We start from the raw sequence: 22,137 nt of genomic DNA on the forward strand, positions 1-22,137 counted from the left end.
GGCTTATATTTGGCACTAGTCAGGGTTGTAGTCTCCTAGATTTCAAACAAACTTTGTATAACCCTGTCCTGAGTGAAGCCTGAGCTTTCAGACTTTCAGACTTTGATTGTGGTTGACCTCCATCTGTGCAATTGCAGCCCTGACCCTTTCCCTGGTTTCTAAACCTCTTTGGTTGTGATGAACCCAGAGAGAAAGATATATATATACATAATGGGCTAGGTGTTTGTAGGCACGTATTGCAATGTAGCCTTCATGCTGTTTGGTCCTTTGTATGAGTTTGGCACAGTTTTTATCAGGGGAATGGTGACAGTGTGTAACCATGTCTCATATAGTACAACCTTTACCCTACTTATTTTAATGTAGCAGAAATGCAAGCCTTGAGTCTACCCAGAACAATATATAAATCCATTTCTTCAAAAATACTTCAGAAAGACTAAAAACCTAGTTAATGTACTAATTTCGTCTAATACAGATTTTAGCAGTAATTCACTTACTAATTACCTCATTCGTTTTTTAAACATAATTTAGTAAAACTTCCAAGTTGTCTATTATTCTTGATAGTTTTTATCACAGCAAGTACAGTGAAACAACTAATCTAACTAACTAAATTGTATTTGTATAGAATAGGCTATACTATGCTTACTGTTGTTTTTGACTGATGTAGTTATTTTAATATTTAAAATTACTCATAAACTGTTTATTTATGGAAAAACTAGTTTCTTGCAGATTATTATGGCAAGCAACTATTAAGAAAATCTTTTGTACTTTCTATTTTACAGCAACTCCCAATTTAGTTCTGTGAGAATTTGTCCATGGTCAATACTGCACTTCACTTTCAGACAGGTGGTTAAAACACAAATGGAATATTGAAAGAGTGACAAAGGCCTCACAAGGTACATGCCTGGCAATTTCTGGCCACAGAATCAGGAGCATCCACCTCGGTCAAGTGTATTGACTCAATGGTTACAATACAGCTTACTGAAAGGTTACAGTGATTCACACAAGTTCAGCTATGGCAGTCACAGACCACAGCAATCCCCCCCAGACTAACCATCTAGCGTGCCTCTTTACAGCAAATCTAGTCGACAAGAAAACCACAGAAACCAAGAAGAATAGCATCCGCAATTCTGAGTCTTGGTGTGAGAACCAACCCTGATCAAACCTCATAGAGCAGAGAGAGAAGTGATAGAAACACATGAAGCGTACTCTGGTAAGATCAAGATGATTCATACTGGGAACAGGGAATATATTCGATAGGGATCAAAGTGCTGTGGGTGTAGCATGTAGCTGTGGATATCTTCCCCTTGTCTAATGCCCCGTTTCCACTGGTGGCCATGGCCGCTTTAAGTACATCTGCTTCTGCAGTGGAAACAAGCCATAATACTATGATATGTAGGCTGTTTCAAGGCCCCTAATACAGCTACCTCCCATTTATAGACGTACTGCTTAAGAACGTTTGATTTTCGATACCAATGACATAGCACGCAGTAAGAGGAAAGAATATTCTGGGTCTGTGAAACTAACCCAGAAAAAAAATATATATATATATATTCAGGATGCTCATTTTATATTCCACTACAAAGGACAACTGTACTTTGGAATTTGGTGCCAACGTTTTACAGTGTTTCCAAATTCAAAGGTAAAAGGTCTGGGTTGCACATTGCGGTCACAGCAGGGAAACAACACTGAATCCCACAGACAGGCAGGTTGGGCATGTGCTGAGCTCAGTGAACCAGCGCAGGGAGACTCCATAGCTGTCCTTTACTCTGATTGACAGCGACAGATTTAATGGTATCGTTATGGATGCCCTACAATTTTGTGAAGTGGTAAGGGTGTCAATTTTAACATATATCCAATATTGGGAACTTTAGATGAGTGCGCCGTGGATATTTTCAAAAGGAAAAGAATGTTCACAGCAAAATATTCATTATCAAAACAGGTTTTTTTAATACTATGCATTTGTAAGAGTAAGCATAACATGGAACTAATTACCATTATATGTACAGAACTAATGTGTTTTGTTTAACATCTGTCACATATTGTATTGTACAAAATGAAACATATCAAATTGAAGTGCTAAAGTTAAAGTAAATTAACCCATTACAAGGATTAAGGGGGGTAAATTCCTGCTTAATTCCTGCTGATTGAGTCGCTATCTCATCTTCTCATGCAGCATGAGCAACCTATTTCATTAATATACATATTTCATAATTTAATATAATATGCATGTTTAATAAGAAGATGCACAGGGTGGATGTTCATTACATTTTGCTACCGTCTCTAGTAAGTTTGATTATATTGCTTTAAGAATAATACCTTATTAAATTGTTTTAATTTGAATTTGCGAGAGCTAAATACACCTGATGAAGTTGCGTAATCGAAGAGGGCATCACAAGACAAAGAAACTGCAACAGCAGCATTTTAGCTCAAAATATGCAGGTTGTATTATTACATTATTTTTTTGCATTTGATATCTTAGTTTTTGTAGGCAAATTACTGAATGAAACTGTTCAAGATTGTGACCTTTGGTAAGATCCACTGTCAGTGTTCTGGATCTGACTACACAAAAGTTATGGACTGTGGTTCGCATCCTGCATCCTGCAGCTAACCTCATAGTGCTAATATGGCTTCAGGACGAATAATAAAAATAATAATTATTATTGTTTTTGTTACCATTAGACTTAATTGTTAGATTTTATGTGGAGTAATCACAGATTTGTAAATTATTTAATATTTTTGTACTGTTTGGAAAAGTGATTGACATTAGGAATATTAGTTATTCCTTCATTTAATTCTAAGCTGCAGAGGCACATTCCTGGGCGAACCCCGGTACACCCCTGTGTATTTTTCACTACAACGCCAAACATTTTGTGAGCCTTTCTGTTTTATGACGTCCCTGAGGGGGATATGTTAATATGAATCCCTTAATCCTTAGACACTTAGAATATTTTGTTTTATCATGCACAATGCAATAAGTAACACACATTGAAGAAAACACATTTTTATTAATGGAAATGTAATGGTGATTTTGTTCCATGTTATACATAGTTTTTAAATGCATAGTATTAAAAGACCACTCACATAAGACTGTTTGCCCCCGCCATTCAGTGTGACAGGACAGCTGTACCTCTTTATACCACCTTTCTTTCTATTGCCATTCTTAAACTGGTTTACCTGGTATAATATATGGTTCTCTTTCTATATACCCTCCCTTTATACTACTCCAGAGACTGTCCCAGACTTGGTGGTATAATAAGGGAGGACTGTCATATGTACAACAAAGGTGACATTTGCACCCAATGACAAAAGACATTCACAATAACACTATCATAAATATATAATAAAAAAAATAAGAAAAACGGTCTGCTGAAAGTTCTGGGGAAGTACACAGTTATTCAAATGCTATTAGAAAATGCCAGTTAGAGAGAATTGGATAGCTGCTTGTAAGTGGAGTTAGCAGATGTGCTGTTGTTCAAGTGGTAAATACATAAGTTCACAGATATTGCTATAGCAATTGGGGGAGTAAATAAACTAGGCTGTACATGAACCTGTACAGACACAGGTCAGTCCGGTTGCATTCACTATATTGCTCAATATAACATGAATAATCTGTTGGGCCCCCATTTCAGACTATTGCCCAGTTTAATATTCAGAGACCCTCTGACTAGCGTATCTGTAACACTTCTGTAAATTTAAGAGAAAAAAAGAAAGAAAATTACCCATAGATTCTTGGGTACCAATGTGAGCTGGAAGCTGTGCGCTGCAAAGAGAGACGACATACACTGGCTCAGAGTGTGTACTATTTTACTGTACATACACAAATAGCTTAGGCAAGGTGAGAGGATGTGCATTAAAAGTGCAGTTAGAAAATAAAAACTGGCAACAGGGTGACATTAGTCTACTGGACACAACACAGAGCTGTTTATGCGTTTTACTGAGCCTAACTCAAAAGAAGTATCCACCAAAGCTTGAAAATACTCTTATGTGTCAAAACAAAATAATAATGCGAACGTTGTTGCTAACCACTAACATGGAGTATGGTATCTTATCTCGGGTCATAGCTTGCTTCACATGTGTAAATATAGAGACCAATCTGAGGTAAGGAAACTCAATTTGGCCTACAACCCCTTTCCCTCCACCCTTAAAATGGTGACATGCATACATCCTTGACTCAACACACCAGCAAGAAAAAAAAAAAAAAAAAACACAAATCTGACTCCAAATACCACTTACAGAGTAAGTACAGAGTCCCTTCACAAGTCCAGCAGGATTTATATGTCACCTTTCAACACATTTGCAAAGAACCTGTAATTTTGATCAGTTATGCAGGTGTTCTGGTATCTGGTATATTTATAAACCATTTCAAACAATTGGCTGAATACTCTGCTGAAGCTCTCCAGGACCAGGTTTCCAATAACAGGATAAGTGACTTGCTTAATCAGTCAATAGCCAACATAGGCTCTCAGTCTTTAGAAATGGGTTGATTTAGGGTGACATATGAATGCAGGTGGAATGGGGTTCTCCCAGACCACGGTCAGAAACCTCAGCTTCATATGAAGATTGCTCAAATCAGGAGAACAGCATTTGTACCCCCTTAACTTGGATTCCTCTTGAAGGACAGTACTAAGTTTCTCAGTTGCTCTCTTGCTTTTACCGCAAGAAGGAAAGCTACCAAAGTCACAAATAATTTATAATCAGATGCGTCCCAGGCACTTTCACAGGTCATAATGTCAGCAAAAAACACCAAATTATTTAACAGAGTGTTATCTCAGGACAACTTATATCCTTGGCAATGCTGCTCTTGGACACAATGAGAACGCATAATTCAAGTGCCACGGTCAGTGCCAAATGGACATCTAGATTGCTGACAGGAGAAGCTCATCACAACTGGTCTGAGGCTGCAAATGGTTGCATTTCTCTCACCTTCCTGTAGTGTCTCCAGCAGTTTCAGGGGACCTAATGGAAGAGTCACTGTTGCTTTTAAAGAGCTGGTCACATGGAGTACTGGGAATTACACGTTAAGCAGAATTCAACTGTTTGGGGGTATGCCAAAGAGCAAGCAGAGTATCAAGCCCATAAGGCACACACAAAGACACGGCCCAATGAGGACAGAATGCCAGACTAATTTTTTCAATTAACATCCACACAGCTGCAAAGCTAGAACCAGGCAATAAACTGCTTATAGTGTAACAGTCATACTGTAACTAGTGTTACTCATACTGAGTAACACCAGATATTGAATAGTATATGAATAGTATGTTGTTTTTTTGTTTAGTTTATAAATGTTTAGCAAGGTAAAAGCAGAGTACACCAGAGGAACAGGGTAACAGAAAGCTGCTAAACTTCACCGTGGCAAACTTTTACAAAGGGTATCCATGGGCAATCAGCACAGAGGACAGAATATTTGAATTGAACCTGGTTATTACTGACACTATTTCAGTGCGTATTTGTACTCCAGGCAATTCATACAGCCAGCCTGCTAAACATAGTGTAAAAAACCTTCATAAATAAAAAAAATAAAACTACCTTTTATGTAACATCACATATACTAGAACTGGAATTAGTATTTTAAAGAGGAAACAAATATTGCACACTTATTTAACATTTCATATCCGGTAAATACGATACAAACTAACATCCAGCCCATACCAAACTTATTTCACTTGAGATCATCATTCAACCTTACTTAATGAGAGAGGAAAGGCTTTGGATTGAACCTCCTCTGCCACATGCTCTGTCCCCTCCTCCCAGCTCCCAGCCTCTATGGTAACCTGACTCTGTGAAGTGCCTTGTTCCGGTTGTTACAGTGAAAATAGGCTATGCAAAATTTTACAAGTCACTCTCTGAACAGATGGCAGACCTAAGCTCGCTGAAACACAAAACCGAAGTGAAACAGGCAAAATAAATGATGCAATGAAGCCGTTACTTTAAGTGGATGGTGTGTGACATCTTCTCAGGGGCTGGGCTCCTGGGCTTTGGTGGGATGGGAGAAAGACAGGAAGGGATATGAAGAAGGCCACCCATTCCCAGGCTGCCGTGGGCGTCTTTACAAAAAGGAGTACCCTCTTTTGCGCTCGTTCTGAGGGGGTGGGTGGCCTGCCTGCCTGCCTGGCTGCCTTGCTTGCCTTGCTGGTGGGTGAGGGTCCTCAGGGCAGGAAAAAGTTGATCCTCTGGGGGACGGACTTACAGCCCTGAGCAGAGAAGAGCTTCTCCTCCTTAGGGACATAGACCATGGCCTTGGCCACCTCGTCCAGGGCCCCCTCACTATACTGCAGCCCCCGGGACTGGAAGGCGTCACGGGCACACAGCTTGACGTGACGGTACTCCAAGGGCAGGAATGGCACAAAGAAGTCAATCAGGTTGCCCATCATGAGCTGGCTCTGAGAGAAGCCTCCTGGGAACACACAGGATAAAACACAGGTTCATCAGGAAGTCCCATCTTCAGGAGGTGCACAAAACGAAAAAATAAAAATATTTAGAGGATACTTGTATTAAATTTTTTTCAACCAGTTACTCCTAAAATGAGTACAATCAATACAAAAGACACGGCTTCTTTACTAGAAGTACCAGTAAACATGGGAGAGACTACTCGCATTTGATGCTTCATTGTTTTTGCAAAATACGCGTCAAAGTCGAATATTAAATCCCAAAACTTCTGTGGAGAATAAATAAACCTTTTGAATCAGCAGCTGTGCTCAGTTGGGTAGATATAATTTATATTATTTTATATATATAAGAATATAAATATCTACCCAACTATTTAACCACACAGTGTGTATAAAGAGACAGAGCTAGAAAGAGTTGTTTAAGGGATCTGATTAGCCACTTCACCCTAGCTAGTGTATGTGTACAAGTCACACACACACACACACACGCACGCACACACATTATATATATATATATATATATATATCCAGGGGTGTCAATCCCATGTATCTTAATGCTAATTATTAATGTATTTTTAATATTTCCTAGATGGATTTCTTTTGTCTGAAATACTGATGTGAACAAGTGATAAAGACCACATATTAACATACAAATTTATATACACATTTGTAAGCTCGCCCGGTCGACAATCCACGAGCATCCCCCCACTCCTCCTCCTCCTTGCCCTACAAGGAAAGTCCCCTGTTCTAATATGAGTTATATTTCAAAAGGTACATTTAAGGGAAACTAGTAAATTTCACAGCAGGAAATCAGAGTACCTTGAGAGTCAAGAGCTTCATTCCGCAGTCTGTGTTCCAGGTCCTCCATCCCGATGTCCTCCCGGTTTTGGCCAGAGTGCCAAAAGTCCAGCGTCACCTCATTGATGGCCAGCCCTCCGATATTACTGCAAGAACCACAACCAGGCTGTACATTAGCATTTGCCACTATAGCGTGTTCCATCAATACAAAATACTGGTCACAATATGCCCCCGAAAACACAAGTACAATGTAAAAATGTGCTAAATCCATGGAATTACCCCATGTCCCCTGTGGAGGATAGCTGGGAGATAGACAAGACCAAACTAGCCCACCACCCCCGCCTCCTCTCAAGTCCCAGAAAGGGCCTTGCTGAAGTGTTGTAGCATCAATGATTCTGTGTACAGGACTGCCTTTCTTCTCTGCTGAGTTTTTCTTTGCTTCAGTTGGGATCATCGTATCCTGCTGTCTGTACCGATTGTTGACAACATCATTTAGCTTGGCCTTTTGGATGCCTGTGAAGCTTTTCTACCATTCAAAGAAATAACCCTTCTGCTGTCTTTGTTCTAGACCACCCTGGTGTTGGAGACTTCCTTTCCTTTCATGTTGAACGGGCCTTTAGTTAGTGGCTAGTGAAGGGAGCTTGTGTTATTTCTTCAAAAATTAGGCCAATAAAGGGCTCTGTTTCAATAACTGGAGGAGATAGGTTGGAATGAAACCCAAAAGGCTGGTGGCTTTCCAGTACCAGAGCTGGAGAACCCTGCGCTAAACTCTGCATTCTCTCATCTCGTTCTCCTGAAGCCAGGGGTTTAGAGGAGCTGCTCTTTCCCTGCTTCTCTAGATTCTCTCTACCCTCATGCATCACGTCTCCTGTACCTCAGGAAGAGGAAGATGGCATTACGGTAGTTGACACCGTCCACATTGTCGTAGTGGTCCATGTATGGCTTGATGGCATCTATGAGACCAGGGTGCAGCTTTTCTGCCTCATCGAATATGAAAAGTGCCTGTTGGCATCTGCGTACAGCATCCCGAATCCCCTCCCTCAGCTGGCCCTGGACATGGAGAGAGACAGAGAGAGACACTGTGAGAGACGCACGTTTTATATATATAAAGTTGGATCTGGTGCCATACAGCCTTGCTCAATTTTATTTGCAGTGTCAGAATTGCAACACAGCGTCCCTGCAATGTGTGCCACTCTCACAACTCAGGGCCGCTTCATGTTTTTTTGCCCCAAAAGTACAGGTTATCATGTAAAAAAAAAAACTTTAAGGACATCAGAATTGAAATCCATATTAAGAGCCTCAAATACAATTGAGATCCGTGAGAGAATTATGATATCTGATTACTGTACAGGTGCTACTGACACAATCTCCCAAATTAAAAGACACCCCCACTCCTCCACCACCACAGAGTCTTATTAGTTATAATATTACTTATTAGCACTGACATCATAAAACAAATTGCCATCTTTAAAGGCACCAGCTTTAATGACACCCTTATATTACAACTGGCTTTTTTTGTCAGTACTTTTGCTGACACAATTACACAATGCTAGGGCCTGGAAAGGCTCTGCAAGGTGAACTGCTGACTCTCCAATCCACGGCTTATCTGCTCTGTACATCTAGATAGCACAGCGCAGAATAAGTAATCAAATGCAGCTTTGGGAGAAATCCTGAGGGAAAATACGGTGGCTCTGCAAGGGTAATTTTTATGCACATGTGCCTGTTTTACATCACATACATATTGGACAGCTATAAAGTTCTACCTTTTCATTCAAAGTATTACAACTGTAAATGCAATCAATTTTCCAACAAAAAAACTCCTGCAGCATTAGTGCCTGTAATGTCACAAGACTACAATTTCTAGCTTTACACCACTGCTGGACACTGCTGGCCCCACCACTCTTGGTGTAAAGTAAGCAAATTTGAACCTTACGGAAAAATCTGGACTGGGGGGCCGGGGGTTACGTTTTTCAATCTCGTTTATTATAAAGAGCAGCTAATCTGAGACAGTCGCCCTTCGGTGAGGCGACTGAATTGTACGTACTATTTGTAAAAGCAGTTTTCTTACACGGGACACTCACCCTGTACATATCCAGCAGCCTGGCATGGGGGAAGTGGAAAGGCGCGATGAACAGGCGCACACACTCACTCTTCACCCCGTCGCGGTACAGGTTGTCTGCGATGAGTCGCGCCACAAAGTTCTTGCCCGTGCCCGACCAGCCATGGAAAGAGAGCACCAGACCCTTGTCTGGAGAGGGGTTCTTTAGGAAACCCGGCACTGCCTTCAGGACCACGGCCTGGGCCAAGTGCTGCCCGTGCACCTTCTGCTCAAGGTCCTTCTCCAGACCTGCCAGTCAGAGCACCAGACAAGAAGGCAGTTGTTTGTCTTTCACAGGCTGCACACACTCCAATTCTCCATGTCCCTCTAGAACACTGTTTCTCAACCTCAAGTGTGTCACGCAAACTTAATAGGTGTGTCTTCTGCTAGAAAAGGTTGTAGGAAACTGCTCAATAACCGTATTCCTCAGTCCTGGGCTAAGAGGGTCAGGGGACTGTTGTTTCTCCATTCTGGAGCTCTTGACTAGAACACTGCAGGGATTATTCAAAACCAACTGAACCCCTTGTCTAGGTGAGGATTGAAAGAGACATCAAAAACAACAACGCTGTTGGACTGTAACCCCAGAGAACGGGAGTTGAAGACCCTTGTGTGGTCTGCAGTTTAGATTTTAAACCAATCCTTCGGGAACACTGGGCCCTATTCATCAAAGTGTCACTATTTAGAACTGTTTAAGGATTTTTTTAGCAACAAGTTCTTGTCACCGTTTCTGGAAATCAGGAGCGATTCATCAAACTTCCAGTTCGAAAAGCGACAGTTCTAAAGCCATTTCTGTCGGAAATTTCATGCATAAATTAAAATAGGGACAACCTACAGACCGCATACATAATCCCCAAGAAAACAGAGCAAAGTCGATCCATAAATTGTGGATGAAGGCAAAAAATAGACGGACTAAACTAATAGTGAAGCATGAACCGATTCCAAGGTACAACAATACCAGTGAAGATTTTTGTAACAATCTGCAATGTTAAATTATGATGCTGGTGGTCACTGAACCAGAGATATTACAGATTTTCTACATTACTATCAGTGTCTTTGAATTAGGTTGAAATGTTTAAATTAAATTGGGGTAGATATTATTTCTGCCCATGTCTGCTGTTAAATTGTAGTGATATTTCAGGAAAAAAAAAAACATTGGAATAACTAATATTTGTTTTCCCGTATGAAACTCTGGTGCCAGTAATGGTCTTAACAAGTATGCATACACTAGTTTTGTAGTTTACCATTGTATGAAGTGTAAGTTGTTCTCTGTTCAACTATACATGACAGTAACATGTCTTAAGTGTGTTGAACAATATTTTCCTAACATTGTTGCAAATAGAGGGTGTGCATATTTTCAACTACAACTCTACACATATAACTACACATTCATATTAAATTATGAAACCATAGACCTACCGGTGAATGAAGTACTAAGAAAATACATATTTAACACACACAAGAAACATGTGTCATATAGAAATAACACATGGGACAACATAGTCAACAGAATAAATGCCCATGTATGTGAAGAACACAAGTTGACAAGAAATATAATTTAAAAAAAGTTGCCTTGGTTTGTTCTCAGGGAAAGTATGGTAATTGCCTGCCCGTCTCCCCAAAGCTCTTGTCACTTGATGAAGCACGCATGAATGCCCCCTTCCCCTTAGCTCTAAACTATGACTCCTTGTCTGCACTTATTAGCTATTACAATCTAGGATGTAGGACTTGTATTTTGCATTAACTGTACATTTTTCTTATGCATGTGTGTAATTTTGAACTTGTAATTGTATTATGTTTTGATCTGTAATTTTATACTGTATTTCTGCTCTTATATTTTGTAAGTCATCCTAGATAAGGGCATCTGCTAATAAATAAATACAATAATAATAATTGGCTAATTACCAGCATAGGCAATTATATGCTAATTAGGAAACTGTCAGTGTTTTTAGGATTTGTCAGATTGCTAAAAACAGTCGCACATTATGAGTTCAATTATGTATAAAGCTGTGCTTGAACACAAACCCGCAGGACAGTGTGCCCCCAGGACCAGGCTGAGAGGCCATACTGTTGATGTCAGGTTGAAACCTGAAAGGTTATTTTAAGACCTACAGCAATGTGGCTCTTGTGCAGAGGAGTTGTCCAGCCCAGCCATCTAGGTGTAGGGTGTGAAGCGGTATGGTACGGGGGTGATTTTACCTGTCATGTTGTTGGTTATCCTGCAGTCACCTGTGTCACAGCACTGCCCCAGCCTGCAGTACCACTCAGAGAGCATCTGAATGTAGTCCTTAGAAAAGCCAGACCACAAATCGTCTGTAGGCACTGCGAACACATAACCACAGAGTCAGCATGGGTGACATAACTGTGTGTGTATAATACAGTACAATATAATGTAGAAGCTGTTCTATTAGTGATTACACCAATGCTGGGAAATTAACACCCAGTCTGGTCTGGTTTTCAATCTGATGATTTGGATTAATCATCATTTTATAATTATGAGCTCTGCAGCAGTTGTGGGTGTAAAATATTAAAAGTTGTAAATGAGACACTTGATGCAAACAAGTACAAATTCTGTGTTAAACTAATAATTTGTTAAATTAAGGGATTAGATTAATGTAAAATCAAAAGGCACAGTCCCAAAGAACAGGATTTGTAAGCCTTAATATATAGCTTTGTGCGTTTGTAACGTGTTCGCCTTGTTTTCCCATTAGGAAAAATAAGGGAATAGAAATCTCGTGGTGGGAAGTGGTATATATAACCCATAGATAGTGAGAACAATAAAAAAAAGTTGCCAATGTTAAAATCATAGCAATTAGAAAGAAAATTGTACGTTGTAAAATACATTTGAAGTTTAGTCTTAACAATGGTTTACAGGTTCCTACTTGAAAAAGTATCACCCATCACCCACGTTATAAACTCCCTTTTACATTGGAACAGGGTGCAACACATGTCCAAATATCAAAGTGCATTAGCACATAAAAACAGCTGTACATCACTACACTTTACTTGTCACAGGCAGAGGTGACAGCAGTATTGTATACCAAGGCCAAGCTGCCGCCCTGCTTTTGCCCGTTTTGTGAGCTTCAGGCGATTTATATTCCCCACATCCCAGTGACAGGGCTGAAGCAAAGTGAATTACAGAACAAATTCACCATCTCTCGGTTTATAAGGATGTGTGATCATATACACGTCCTGGATTGTATAGACAGCACACCTATTTACATGCATGTAGCCTGTATAAATGCATATCTGTAAAATTCCTCTGTTCGTGTGATTGGTGGGTTGCCCCCTTGTGTTAACACCGTTTAACACTTATTCACTCCAGTGAGGAGGATGTACTGTATTTTTATATTTTATGACATAACAGTGACTGTTATGGTAAGGGCGTGTGCCAACTAATAACAATAGTAAACATAATACATATATCAGATACACGAGGTAGCCTATATGTAACAAAACCTGCTTTATGTTTTGCTGATTTTATTTCCCATTATTGGAAACGGTTAAGTGTGCAATCTCAGCGCTGGCAGACATTGAAAGTGATGATGCACACACAGCGGTTTTGATCTGGTTCTTGCAGGGCACACCGACTACGCTGCCGCAAAACACCCCTCAATCCGCAGCAATACGCACAGCAGACACACAGCCGTTTCCTGGGGGCGTTGGTGTAGCACAGATTTGCGCAGAGCTGCAGAATCCTAGCGCTCCCATTGGTGGAGCAGCGCAGCCCGGCGCAGAGCTGCGGACATCTGCACGGCCCGAATGCGACCCTTATGCGCCCAGTCAAAAGAATACCGCCCTTACCTTCCAGACTTGTATCATCCTGATGCGGCTGACAATCCCCTTCCCAAATATTACAGTAAATGTAATTGAAATAATACTTGGACACGTTGGAAAGGCTCTCAAACTGGAAAAATTCCCCCTTGGCTGAGAGAGCCCAGATAAAGGGCAGAAAACGGAGCCAGATCATCTGAAGCGGAGCCCAAAGCAGCACTGCCCTGAAATGCCGAAATCTCTGATGCTGTCAGTCCGTCTGCCGCACACCGTCCCATTCATTGACAATCTGCCATCACAGGGCCTTTGTAAAAATGATTTATTTAGAGACGTCCCCTTAGATCCAGAGCTTCCTGGTTAAACGTCACATCCTGGTGACTCACAAATGCGATATTGATTTTTATTTGCTGTGGTGCTGATGTTGTCCCTGTTAGGAAATGGAAACAAATCTTGTCCCCGATCTTGTTTCTGTTTTATGCACAGACAATTGTACTGGATTTAACTCAACTGACTGCTGATTGCATTATCTATCCCTACAAATGGATGCAGGGGGTCCTACATAACCGAGTTAAAGGGAAATGCACTAAAATCAGTAAAGCAGAGTAAGTTCGTAGCATTGTAGCACTGAAGCAATGAAATACATGAAAAGTACTTAATTATCTGTATATTTTATATTGCATGATTATGTAAACTATGCAGAAACAATAGTATTCATGTTCGACGTTTGAATCAACTAGTGTACAGGGTCATTTTATTTAATTATTTGGAAAATATAAATCCAAACTAAGCTTATCAAGTTCTCACCAATTAGGCTAAGCATAACTTGCTGTATAAAAATGACACATTTGGGTTTATTGGTGTTGGCTAATTCAGACATATGAAGATGGGGAACAACAGCAAGATAGACATTTACAGTTTCAATGTTTCAGTTGTGATCCATTCTAAGAATGTCAGTTTTACTTAGACCATCACAAGGGAGGTTAAACAAAGAATTCAGTCAGTTTGTACGGTCATTCCTTGACAAGCTATATGTGAGATACAACACAAATCTCAGCTATTGTTTTGTTTGTACTGTAGGAGAGCAGGCAATCTACCGCATGTAAACATTCCTGACAGACAACATTGCATAACCCGACTCACTGCCTCCATTGTTGCTACACACGATGACAGTTTATTATTATTAATATCTTAGCAGATGCCCTTACCCATGGTGCTTTACAAAACACACAATTCATGAAACATAGTAATGTTAGAGCAAGACAATACAATATACAACTTTAGGCTTTTAAGAATGAAACTAACCAAGAGTCAGTATAAAATACAGTGCATTGTTATTTTGTGTTTCTTCCATTTGCGAATAATCGCACCAACTGTTGTCACCTTCTCACCAAGCTGCTTGGCGATGGTCTTGTAGCCCATTCCAGCCTTGTGTAGGTCTACAATCTTGTCCCTGACTTCCTTGGACAGCTCTTTAGTCTTGGTCATGGTGGAGAGTTTGGAATCTGATTGATTGATTGCTTCTGTGGACAGGTGTCTTTTATACAGGTAACGAGCTGAGATTAGGAGCACTCCCTTTAAGAGAGTGCTCCTAATCTCAGCTCGTTACCTGTATAAAAGACACCTGGGAGCCAGAAATCTTGCTGATTGATAGGGGATCAAATACTTATTTCCCTCATTAACATGCAAATCAATTTATAACTTTTTTGAAATGCGTTTTTCTGCATTTTTTTGCTGTTATTCTGTCTCTCACTGTTAAAATACACCTACCATTAAAATTATAGACTGATCATTTCTTTGTCAGTGGGCAAACGTACAAAATCAGCAGGGGATCAAATACTTTTTTCCCTCACTGTAATGCAGTAAGTGCTGACACCCCTAGAAATAAGTCACAGAAACAAAATTCCATGACAGCATTTCTTCCAGCAGGTAGCAGCATCCACAAACTAAAAGAAAGTGAAATCCAGTGTTTGAACAGACACTGGCAACACAAAATTTCAGCGCATGTGAAAGCAGTGGCTGGGAAATGTCACTGTCAAATCAAACAAATCCACTGTGTAACTGTAAAAAGCCCATATAAATGATCTTCTGCTGCTCACATGACAAACATCATAACAAAATGTATCTATTTTTATTTTCACCTGTCGTTCTACAGAGGTTCCCAATGTGCGCTCTGGGAGCCAAATGCGGCCCTCAAGGATGTTTGGTGCAGCCCCTCAAAACCAACCTTCAACTACCCCTTTTTGGAACCTTTATTATCTTTTACACTTTCTGAAAAAATAGTTTCAAATTGCACATGCAATTTGGGGAAAATAAAACAAAAGTTCATAAATGTTCCCTAACAGAAATATATAGGAAATTAAAAGGTATGATTTGGGACATACTTAGTTTTCATCTGTGGTTCATTTTCTACTGCGGCCCCCCAATCCCATGCAACCTCCAGAAATTTGCCCTCCATCATCAGACATTGGGTGTCTAAAGGAATAGATCTGGTTTCATGTAAAGAAAGAATTACAAAGAAATATAAAGAGCTTTCAGTTTGAATGTTTTAACATTATTTTCCACTATTTTAGCTGTCTACTTCCTGGTAGAGGCCATTATTTGCAAATATGAATACATTCGGATTGTCACTGAAGATATTGGTGGTGAAATAGAATATAATAACTAAACTTATTTCTAATATGCCTGAGTAGACTTGAAGTTGTGTATAATTATGCCAAATATTTGGTGTATTACCTTTAACCCTTTCCCCAAAATAAAATCAGTAAATTATATATACACACACAATTTGTTAATTTGTTTTGCATAACAAAATGAATCCTTGTATTAATTTTGATATTTACCAAATTTAATATGACTTTAAAACCAGTTACCGTTAAAACCATTATTATACATTATATAATACGAGTTTATAAGGACTTTTTAAGTGTAGTCTACTTTACTGGACAGTTTAACAGCTCTGAATTCTTCAGTGATTCTGCTACTGATCATGACTCTGAACACTTTCCTTCCTAGCTGTATGTTACATAGGAGAAAAGTAGAAAAGTATATGTGCAAGGGGAATCACACTCTGCTCCCATTCGCCCTGCACCTCCCAACCTGGTTTTCTGTTCCACTTATAAACCCCCCTAACTCCCAGCCTTCGCGAAGTTTGTCAGTTTATTCTACATTTCCAAGCAGTCTACTTGTGCCTTATGAAAACCTTTTGTCCCATCAACCCTTTGCTTTTCCTCACGACCACGACTTTGGACTGTCCTCATTTCTCTGTTTGCCTGATCGCCTGACCCTTGCTTGTGACCACGACCACGTCTTCGCCTTGCCCTTGATTGCCCTGTCCTGCCGGTATCTGACCTACGCCTGTCTGACCTCCTCTAGCCATGTTTTAGGTGTGGCTGGAATGCTGCTCCCAGGTGGCTCCTGATTTGGGTCATCCCTAGGGCAAGAAGTCCTAGGCAGCACCAGGGAACAATTTTACATTTAATATAAATATAACAAGGGTATAGTTTAGTTTATATTTAGATTTAACTTTCCCTGACTGCTTTGATCTGTTATTGATCTCCCTGGCTGCATAGTTGACAGCAGGTCTTGTTTTGCATACAGGATTGCGGATGATCTGTTGCACTACAGACCCGACGCACTGCTTGTCCATTGGTCCTCCTGTCCAGATGTGCGGTGTCTTTTAAAAACAGATTCCGCTGTGTACAAGGGCGGGGGGCTGTACAGGAACAGCTGAACTGGGCGGACAGACAGAGACAGAGACAGTTTGTCTGCTGCATTAAAGCAGAGCGACTATTGCATGAGTGTTGCATGTTTTCGAGAAAGTCGGGTTGGTGAGTTACGTGGTTTAGCACCAATCCGTGGATATCATTAGTTCAGGTTTTTTTTCAAACCGGTGCTGGAGTACCCCCTGCCCTGCTGGTTTTTGTTCCAACCTAGGTCTTAATTATGTAATTGAATGCTATATTGCTTTTTTAGGTCAATTAAGGATTCAATTAAGCAATTAAGACCTTGGTTGGAACAAAAACCAGCAGGGCAGGGGGTACTCCAGGACCGGTCTGAAAACCCCTGCATTAGTTTTATACTCCTCCCACCTCAGGCGCTCTTTGGTTTTTAGGTTTTATGTCCGAATTGTATTTATCACACCTGCAGTCTTGTTTTATGTTGCTTTTAAAATGATTAATGATATATTCCATTTGTAATCAATTGTGTACCCGTTTCATATTTTAAATGGCTTAAATGGAGTTGGCTTTTATCTTGCTTTGATCTATTCTTAGAGTCTGATAACATCTGCAATTATTGTGCCCTAGGTTTTTTTTTTTTTTTTTTTTTTTGGAAACCTTTGTTTTACTTATTCTATTATTCACTATTTATGATTTATTATAAACCAGGATGCTCATCATTTTCGGTTTTGTTGTAAATTTAATCACTTGATATTTTAGATGTGTATTACTATAGATTTGTTATTTCACTTTAAGTTGTATACTTATCCCCTGTGGCTTGCTGGTTTGAACTTGCAATCTCAGACTCTTGACTTAGTAAATTTGTTATTCCAAGGTGAAATGTTTAATTGAAGAACTCTAAGGACAATATTTTAACCCTGTGTAATGAATAAATACATTATAATCGTGGTCTCATTGTCTTGCATTCCAGTCCCTACAGTTGCCATTGCTGTGTATAAACCTTAACACCGGCAAGTAGGCAGAGCTTTAGCTGAAAGATGTGACAAATGCTTAGTGTTTGTATAAACAGATCCCAGCTCATTGTCTCCAGAGCAAGGAAGCAGTGTCTCAGCCCAGGGGAGACAGATTATATAAAATCACTAAAATAAAGCCGGTTGAACAACTTCAGTCCGTCCACAGGCTTTAACCGAAATAGCGAGACGCAGTTCAAGCAGTCCTGACCCCCACCCCTCCGGGGCCTCCTCTGGGGCCGGTGTGAGCAGCGGACAGGCTGTGGCTTTTTAACTCGCTTGCTCCCCTCCTGCTCAGCAGACAGACCCGGGTAACACTGCCGCAAAGACAGGGAGACCGGTGAACGCAATCAGACCAGGAATACTCAGGAAATTGTCGGACAGCACAGCTCGATCATTATCCGCACCTGAAAACAACTGAAATCCCAACACCACATGACATAATGAGTGACAATATAATACTATAAAAATAAGAATAAGAACTCAATAATACTATGTGAAACGAAAAACACGTGCAAGAAAAGTGCTAACAATATAAGTAAAGAAGAAACAGAATAATAATAATAATAATAATAATAATAATAATAATAATAATAATAATAATAATATGTCATAACTTCACGGAGTCACCGGCCATGACACAGACGCTCCCCGTCTCAAAACAGTGTCACACAAAAAATTGAAGGTTCTTTAGAGGTTCTATTTAGAACCTTTGGGTTCTTCGTGGGTTTATTTTCATTAAAGGGCTCGTTTAAGAACTGCGAGGTCCATTGTAAATACAAGGGATCATTTAAGACCCCCTTTTCATCATGATCGCAGTTGATTTAAGATAAATGTGAGGTTCTTTAAGGATCCTTTTTTACCAAGGTTCTTTGCAAACTGTTCTAATAAGCGCCTTCTAAGGGTTCCTCCACAATATCAACCCCAGGAACCCTAAAAGGTTTGTATTAGAACCTTTACTTCTTAGAGTGTGGGTGGGAACTGATGACAGGGGGCTCAGCCCAGAGGCCCAGCACAAGGTGTGTGGTCCCGGGACATCCTCTCCCGCAAGAAAAACAAAACCGTTTTTCAACAGGTAAAATCCACCATACAGCAATGTTATTTTATGTGAAAAAGCGCTGGTTCGACCGTGTCTACCGAGTTTCCTAGTAATCAGTTTGACAAGGAAAACAAGAATTTCGGTTTCATTGACAGAGAAAATAAACACACGATATACCGAGTTGAACGAAACGTTTTATTTCAACATCCCATCTTTATCTGAAGCCTAGATTAAAATAGAAATTGAATAATGTCTAGAACAGCAGCAGCCCCGCCATTTGATCAAATTAATTAATTAAGAATAATAATGATGATACCTGTATTTGTACTGCATGAATGGGGCTGGAGAAAAGTAGCTTAACACGACAATTCAGTTGTAATTCACATTTGTTTTCGCTACAGATTATAAATATAGCAACATAGTGGAAACAATAGCTTATAGTCAGGCTGAATCATCATAATTTAATTAATAAGTATCATACACATTTTCCACTCAAATACTGCCTCATGAGTGTATTATACATGCATACATCTTTTAGCTGAAGTTGTTCTGAATCCATAGCTACCAAAAACACTGTGTTTCATAGCAAAAGCATGTTATTTATCAACTGCAATGTAAATGTCTCTCAGTTCAATTCAATTCTGCTTTATTGGCACGACAACAATATTGCCAAAGCATTACCTAAATTATAATAGACAATATTTTAGAGATAATTCAAATATATCCCTCCACACATGTTTTTTTTTTCCCAGTGTACCACCATAGATTGGGGGGGGGGGGGCGGCGTGGGTTTCTGTGCCGTTACTTAATAATTGTATTATTTTTAGGGGGGCTGAGAGAAAATACAAGCCCTCCTAAATAGGGTCTAGCGACGCCCACCCCTAATGACGCCACTGTCTCAGACCAACTGCCATTTTGATTGCGGCTGTGGCAGGTGGTAGCTCAAAATGCTATCATGGCTCAGCAACTGATTCATGAAATTATCTTTCAGAATAATGAAAGAGTTTCTGGATGACGGTGTCCCTGACATGCATGGCCCATGGGAGGGAAGAGGAGAAAAACTGGTTAAAGTATTAGAAGTATGGACTTGTTTACTCTAGTATGTATGTATGTATGTATGTATGTATGTATGTATTTATTTATTTTGCATTGAAATTTTTAACTTTTTTTCTGTTTTTAATTGTCTTTGTCATTTGACAAAAGGCACTATGCTGCCCTTCCTGGCTCGTGATGTCTGATTTAAAAAACCCATTTCCATTAAGGATGCTGCAACAATGATATCAAACTGGTGCTCCGAGGTTACATTGGACAGAATGGACAACCACAGCACTCAGGTAAACCCAGAACAACAGAAGGCTGGAACTTACCTCTCCTAGGGTGAACTAGGTGAACCTGATGTTATGCTGTCTACTTCTATACAACACGCTGTGTCAGAAGGAGACCCTTTCTTTGGCCAACAAGGTAGGATCCAGACACCAAGGTCAAAGAGGAACAGAGGCCAAACCAGAACGCTGAACAACTTAATGAATAATGCATCAATCTCATGACCAAACTTTTAAGAGCATAAGAACATAAGAGTTTATAAACGAGAGGAGGCCATTCGACCCATCGTGCTTGTTTGGTGTCCATTAATAACTAAGTGATCCAAGGATCATGTCCAGTCTATTTTTAAATGTTCCCGAATTGTCTGCTTCAACCACATCACTGGAGAGTTTCTGAAGTGTGAAGAAGTGTCTCCTGTTGTCTGTCTTGAATGCTTTTATGCCCAATTTCCATTTGTGTCCCCAGGTGCATGTGTCCCTGCAGATCAGGAAAAGCTCCTATGGTTTGATGTAGTCAATGCCTTTCATGATTTTGAATAAAGTCCCTTTGTAGTCCAGGCTGTTCCAGGTTGAAAAGGTTCAGTTCCCTCAGTCTCTCTGATTATGACATTCCCTTTTTTTAAAGTTCAGTCAGTAATATTCCAACCCTCCTTTGTGAATATTATTTCTGTTTGTTTATCATTTGTGAGTTGTGCCTTTTTTATTTTGCTGTTTTTTCTTTTCATATGTGGACATGCTAAAGAAACATTAACAAAAAGGGAAGACTGATGCAGTTCACAACACAGTAAGAACTCCCAGGTGCCATGGTAAGTCATAGGGGGGTCATCATTGCACAGGAAGCCAAAGAAACCATTGGTAGACTTGAGCCCTGTCCCACCCAACCTGGCAGTGTCCAGCCCATTGCTCAGTACCTGGCCTGGGGAATCTAGGTCACAGCTGGTGATACATAACCCATAGTCACACTAGCGATGTTTGGTTCTTCTCTGTAAAGCAAACTTGGGAGGGCCAAAAGTTTTCAAATGAGAAAACCAGGTCAGTTCGTTACTGAAAGAATCATTAATCTGATCTGTCTGCATCTCAGATATGACATTATTTTGGATTTCTTATACTGTTCCGCATGGGCAGTCTCAGGGGTAGCATTTTGTTAGCCTTGATGAGATAGTGGCATGGACCTGGGATGTGCACAATGGAAAATAATGACCATTGTCCCCAAAAGCCCTAGCTAAAAACAAGACAGTGATTGGATCAAAATGGCATAAAAACACATTCTCTAATGAGGCTCTTCCCAAACATATGTTTTTTTTATCTCTATGTTATATTAAGTTTATGTTTTGTTCTTAATTTTAGTGTTGTTTATCCCTGTCTGTTCTGAAGAACTTTAAAAAAACAAAACAAAAAAAAACATCTGAGTAGTTTGGGAGTGTACCTAGAGACAGGCATGCTTCTATTGCATGCCTGCATGTAGCAAGGATGTGGCTTTTATAATGGGGGATCTCAATTTCCTAAACATAGACTGGGAAAGCCCAGTTGGGACTACAGAAGCAGAAATAGTATGTAAAATGGTAAATGACTCAATTGGTCAGGGCACCAACCATAAAGAGTGCATGAATTAATTTGAAACTTTTAAATGACCAAGATTAGAGAACCAATGGCAAACTGTGATCACAATATGATTAGCTTTGAGACCAAAAAAACAAAATGGTTTAATAGAATCATGCAAAAAAATACCAAGAGAAACAAAATGTTCTATAGTGCAAAACAAATAATAAAAAAAAATAATAATTATTATATATATATATATATATATATATATATATATATATATATATATATATATATATATATATATACTGCAAGGACATCTTGAGAGGGATCAGGAAAGCAAAGAGTGAAATAAAACTAAACATAGCTCTTGGAGCTAAAACTAATGTAAATAGCTTTTTTCAATACTGTAACAGCAAGATGTCAATAAAGGTGGAAGTGAAACTGATAAAAGCTAAAAATGGAAGTATCTTAGAAAACTAACAAGATTTGGC

General features: G+C 39.7%; 1 protein-coding gene across 1 annotated transcript; it reads right to left on the minus strand.

Annotated features, from left to right (window-relative positions):
- Positions 1 to 2,985: 2,985 nt before the first annotated feature.
- On the minus strand, positions 2,986 to 13,576 carry tor3a (torsin family 3, member A). The gene is made up of 6 exons (XM_066692156.1): positions 13,084 to 13,576; positions 11,479 to 11,601; positions 9,266 to 9,531; positions 8,059 to 8,234; positions 7,206 to 7,330; positions 2,986 to 6,394 (listed from the first exon to the last, which is right to left on the minus strand). Exons 1-6 carry the CDS (start codon positions 13,247 to 13,249, stop codon positions 6,147 to 6,149), a joined length of 1,104 nt encoding a protein of 367 aa, XP_066548253.1. The 5' UTR covers positions 13,250 to 13,576; the 3' UTR covers positions 2,986 to 6,146.
- Positions 13,577 to 22,137: the final 8,561 nt, after the last annotated feature.

Source organism: Amia ocellicauda, chromosome 19 (assembly GCF_036373705.1).
Source record: "Amia ocellicauda isolate fAmiCal2 chromosome 19, fAmiCal2.hap1, whole genome shotgun sequence".
NCBI lineage: Eukaryota > Metazoa > Chordata > Actinopteri > Amiiformes > Amiidae > Amia > Amia ocellicauda.

Coding starts and splice junctions, on each gene's coding strand:
- tor3a (XM_066692156.1), bottom strand. CDS start 13,249: ATGATCTGGCTCCGTTTTCTGCCCTTTATCTGGGCTCTCTCAGCCAAG. Junction 11,602..13,083: donor GGATGATACAAGTCTGGAAG/GTAAGGGCGGTA, acceptor ATGTGTTCGCAG/TGCCTACAGACGATTTGTGG. Junction 7,331..8,058: donor GCCATCTTCCTCTTCCTGAG/GTACAGGAGACG, acceptor TGGTTCTTGCAG/TAATATCGGAGGGCTGGCCA.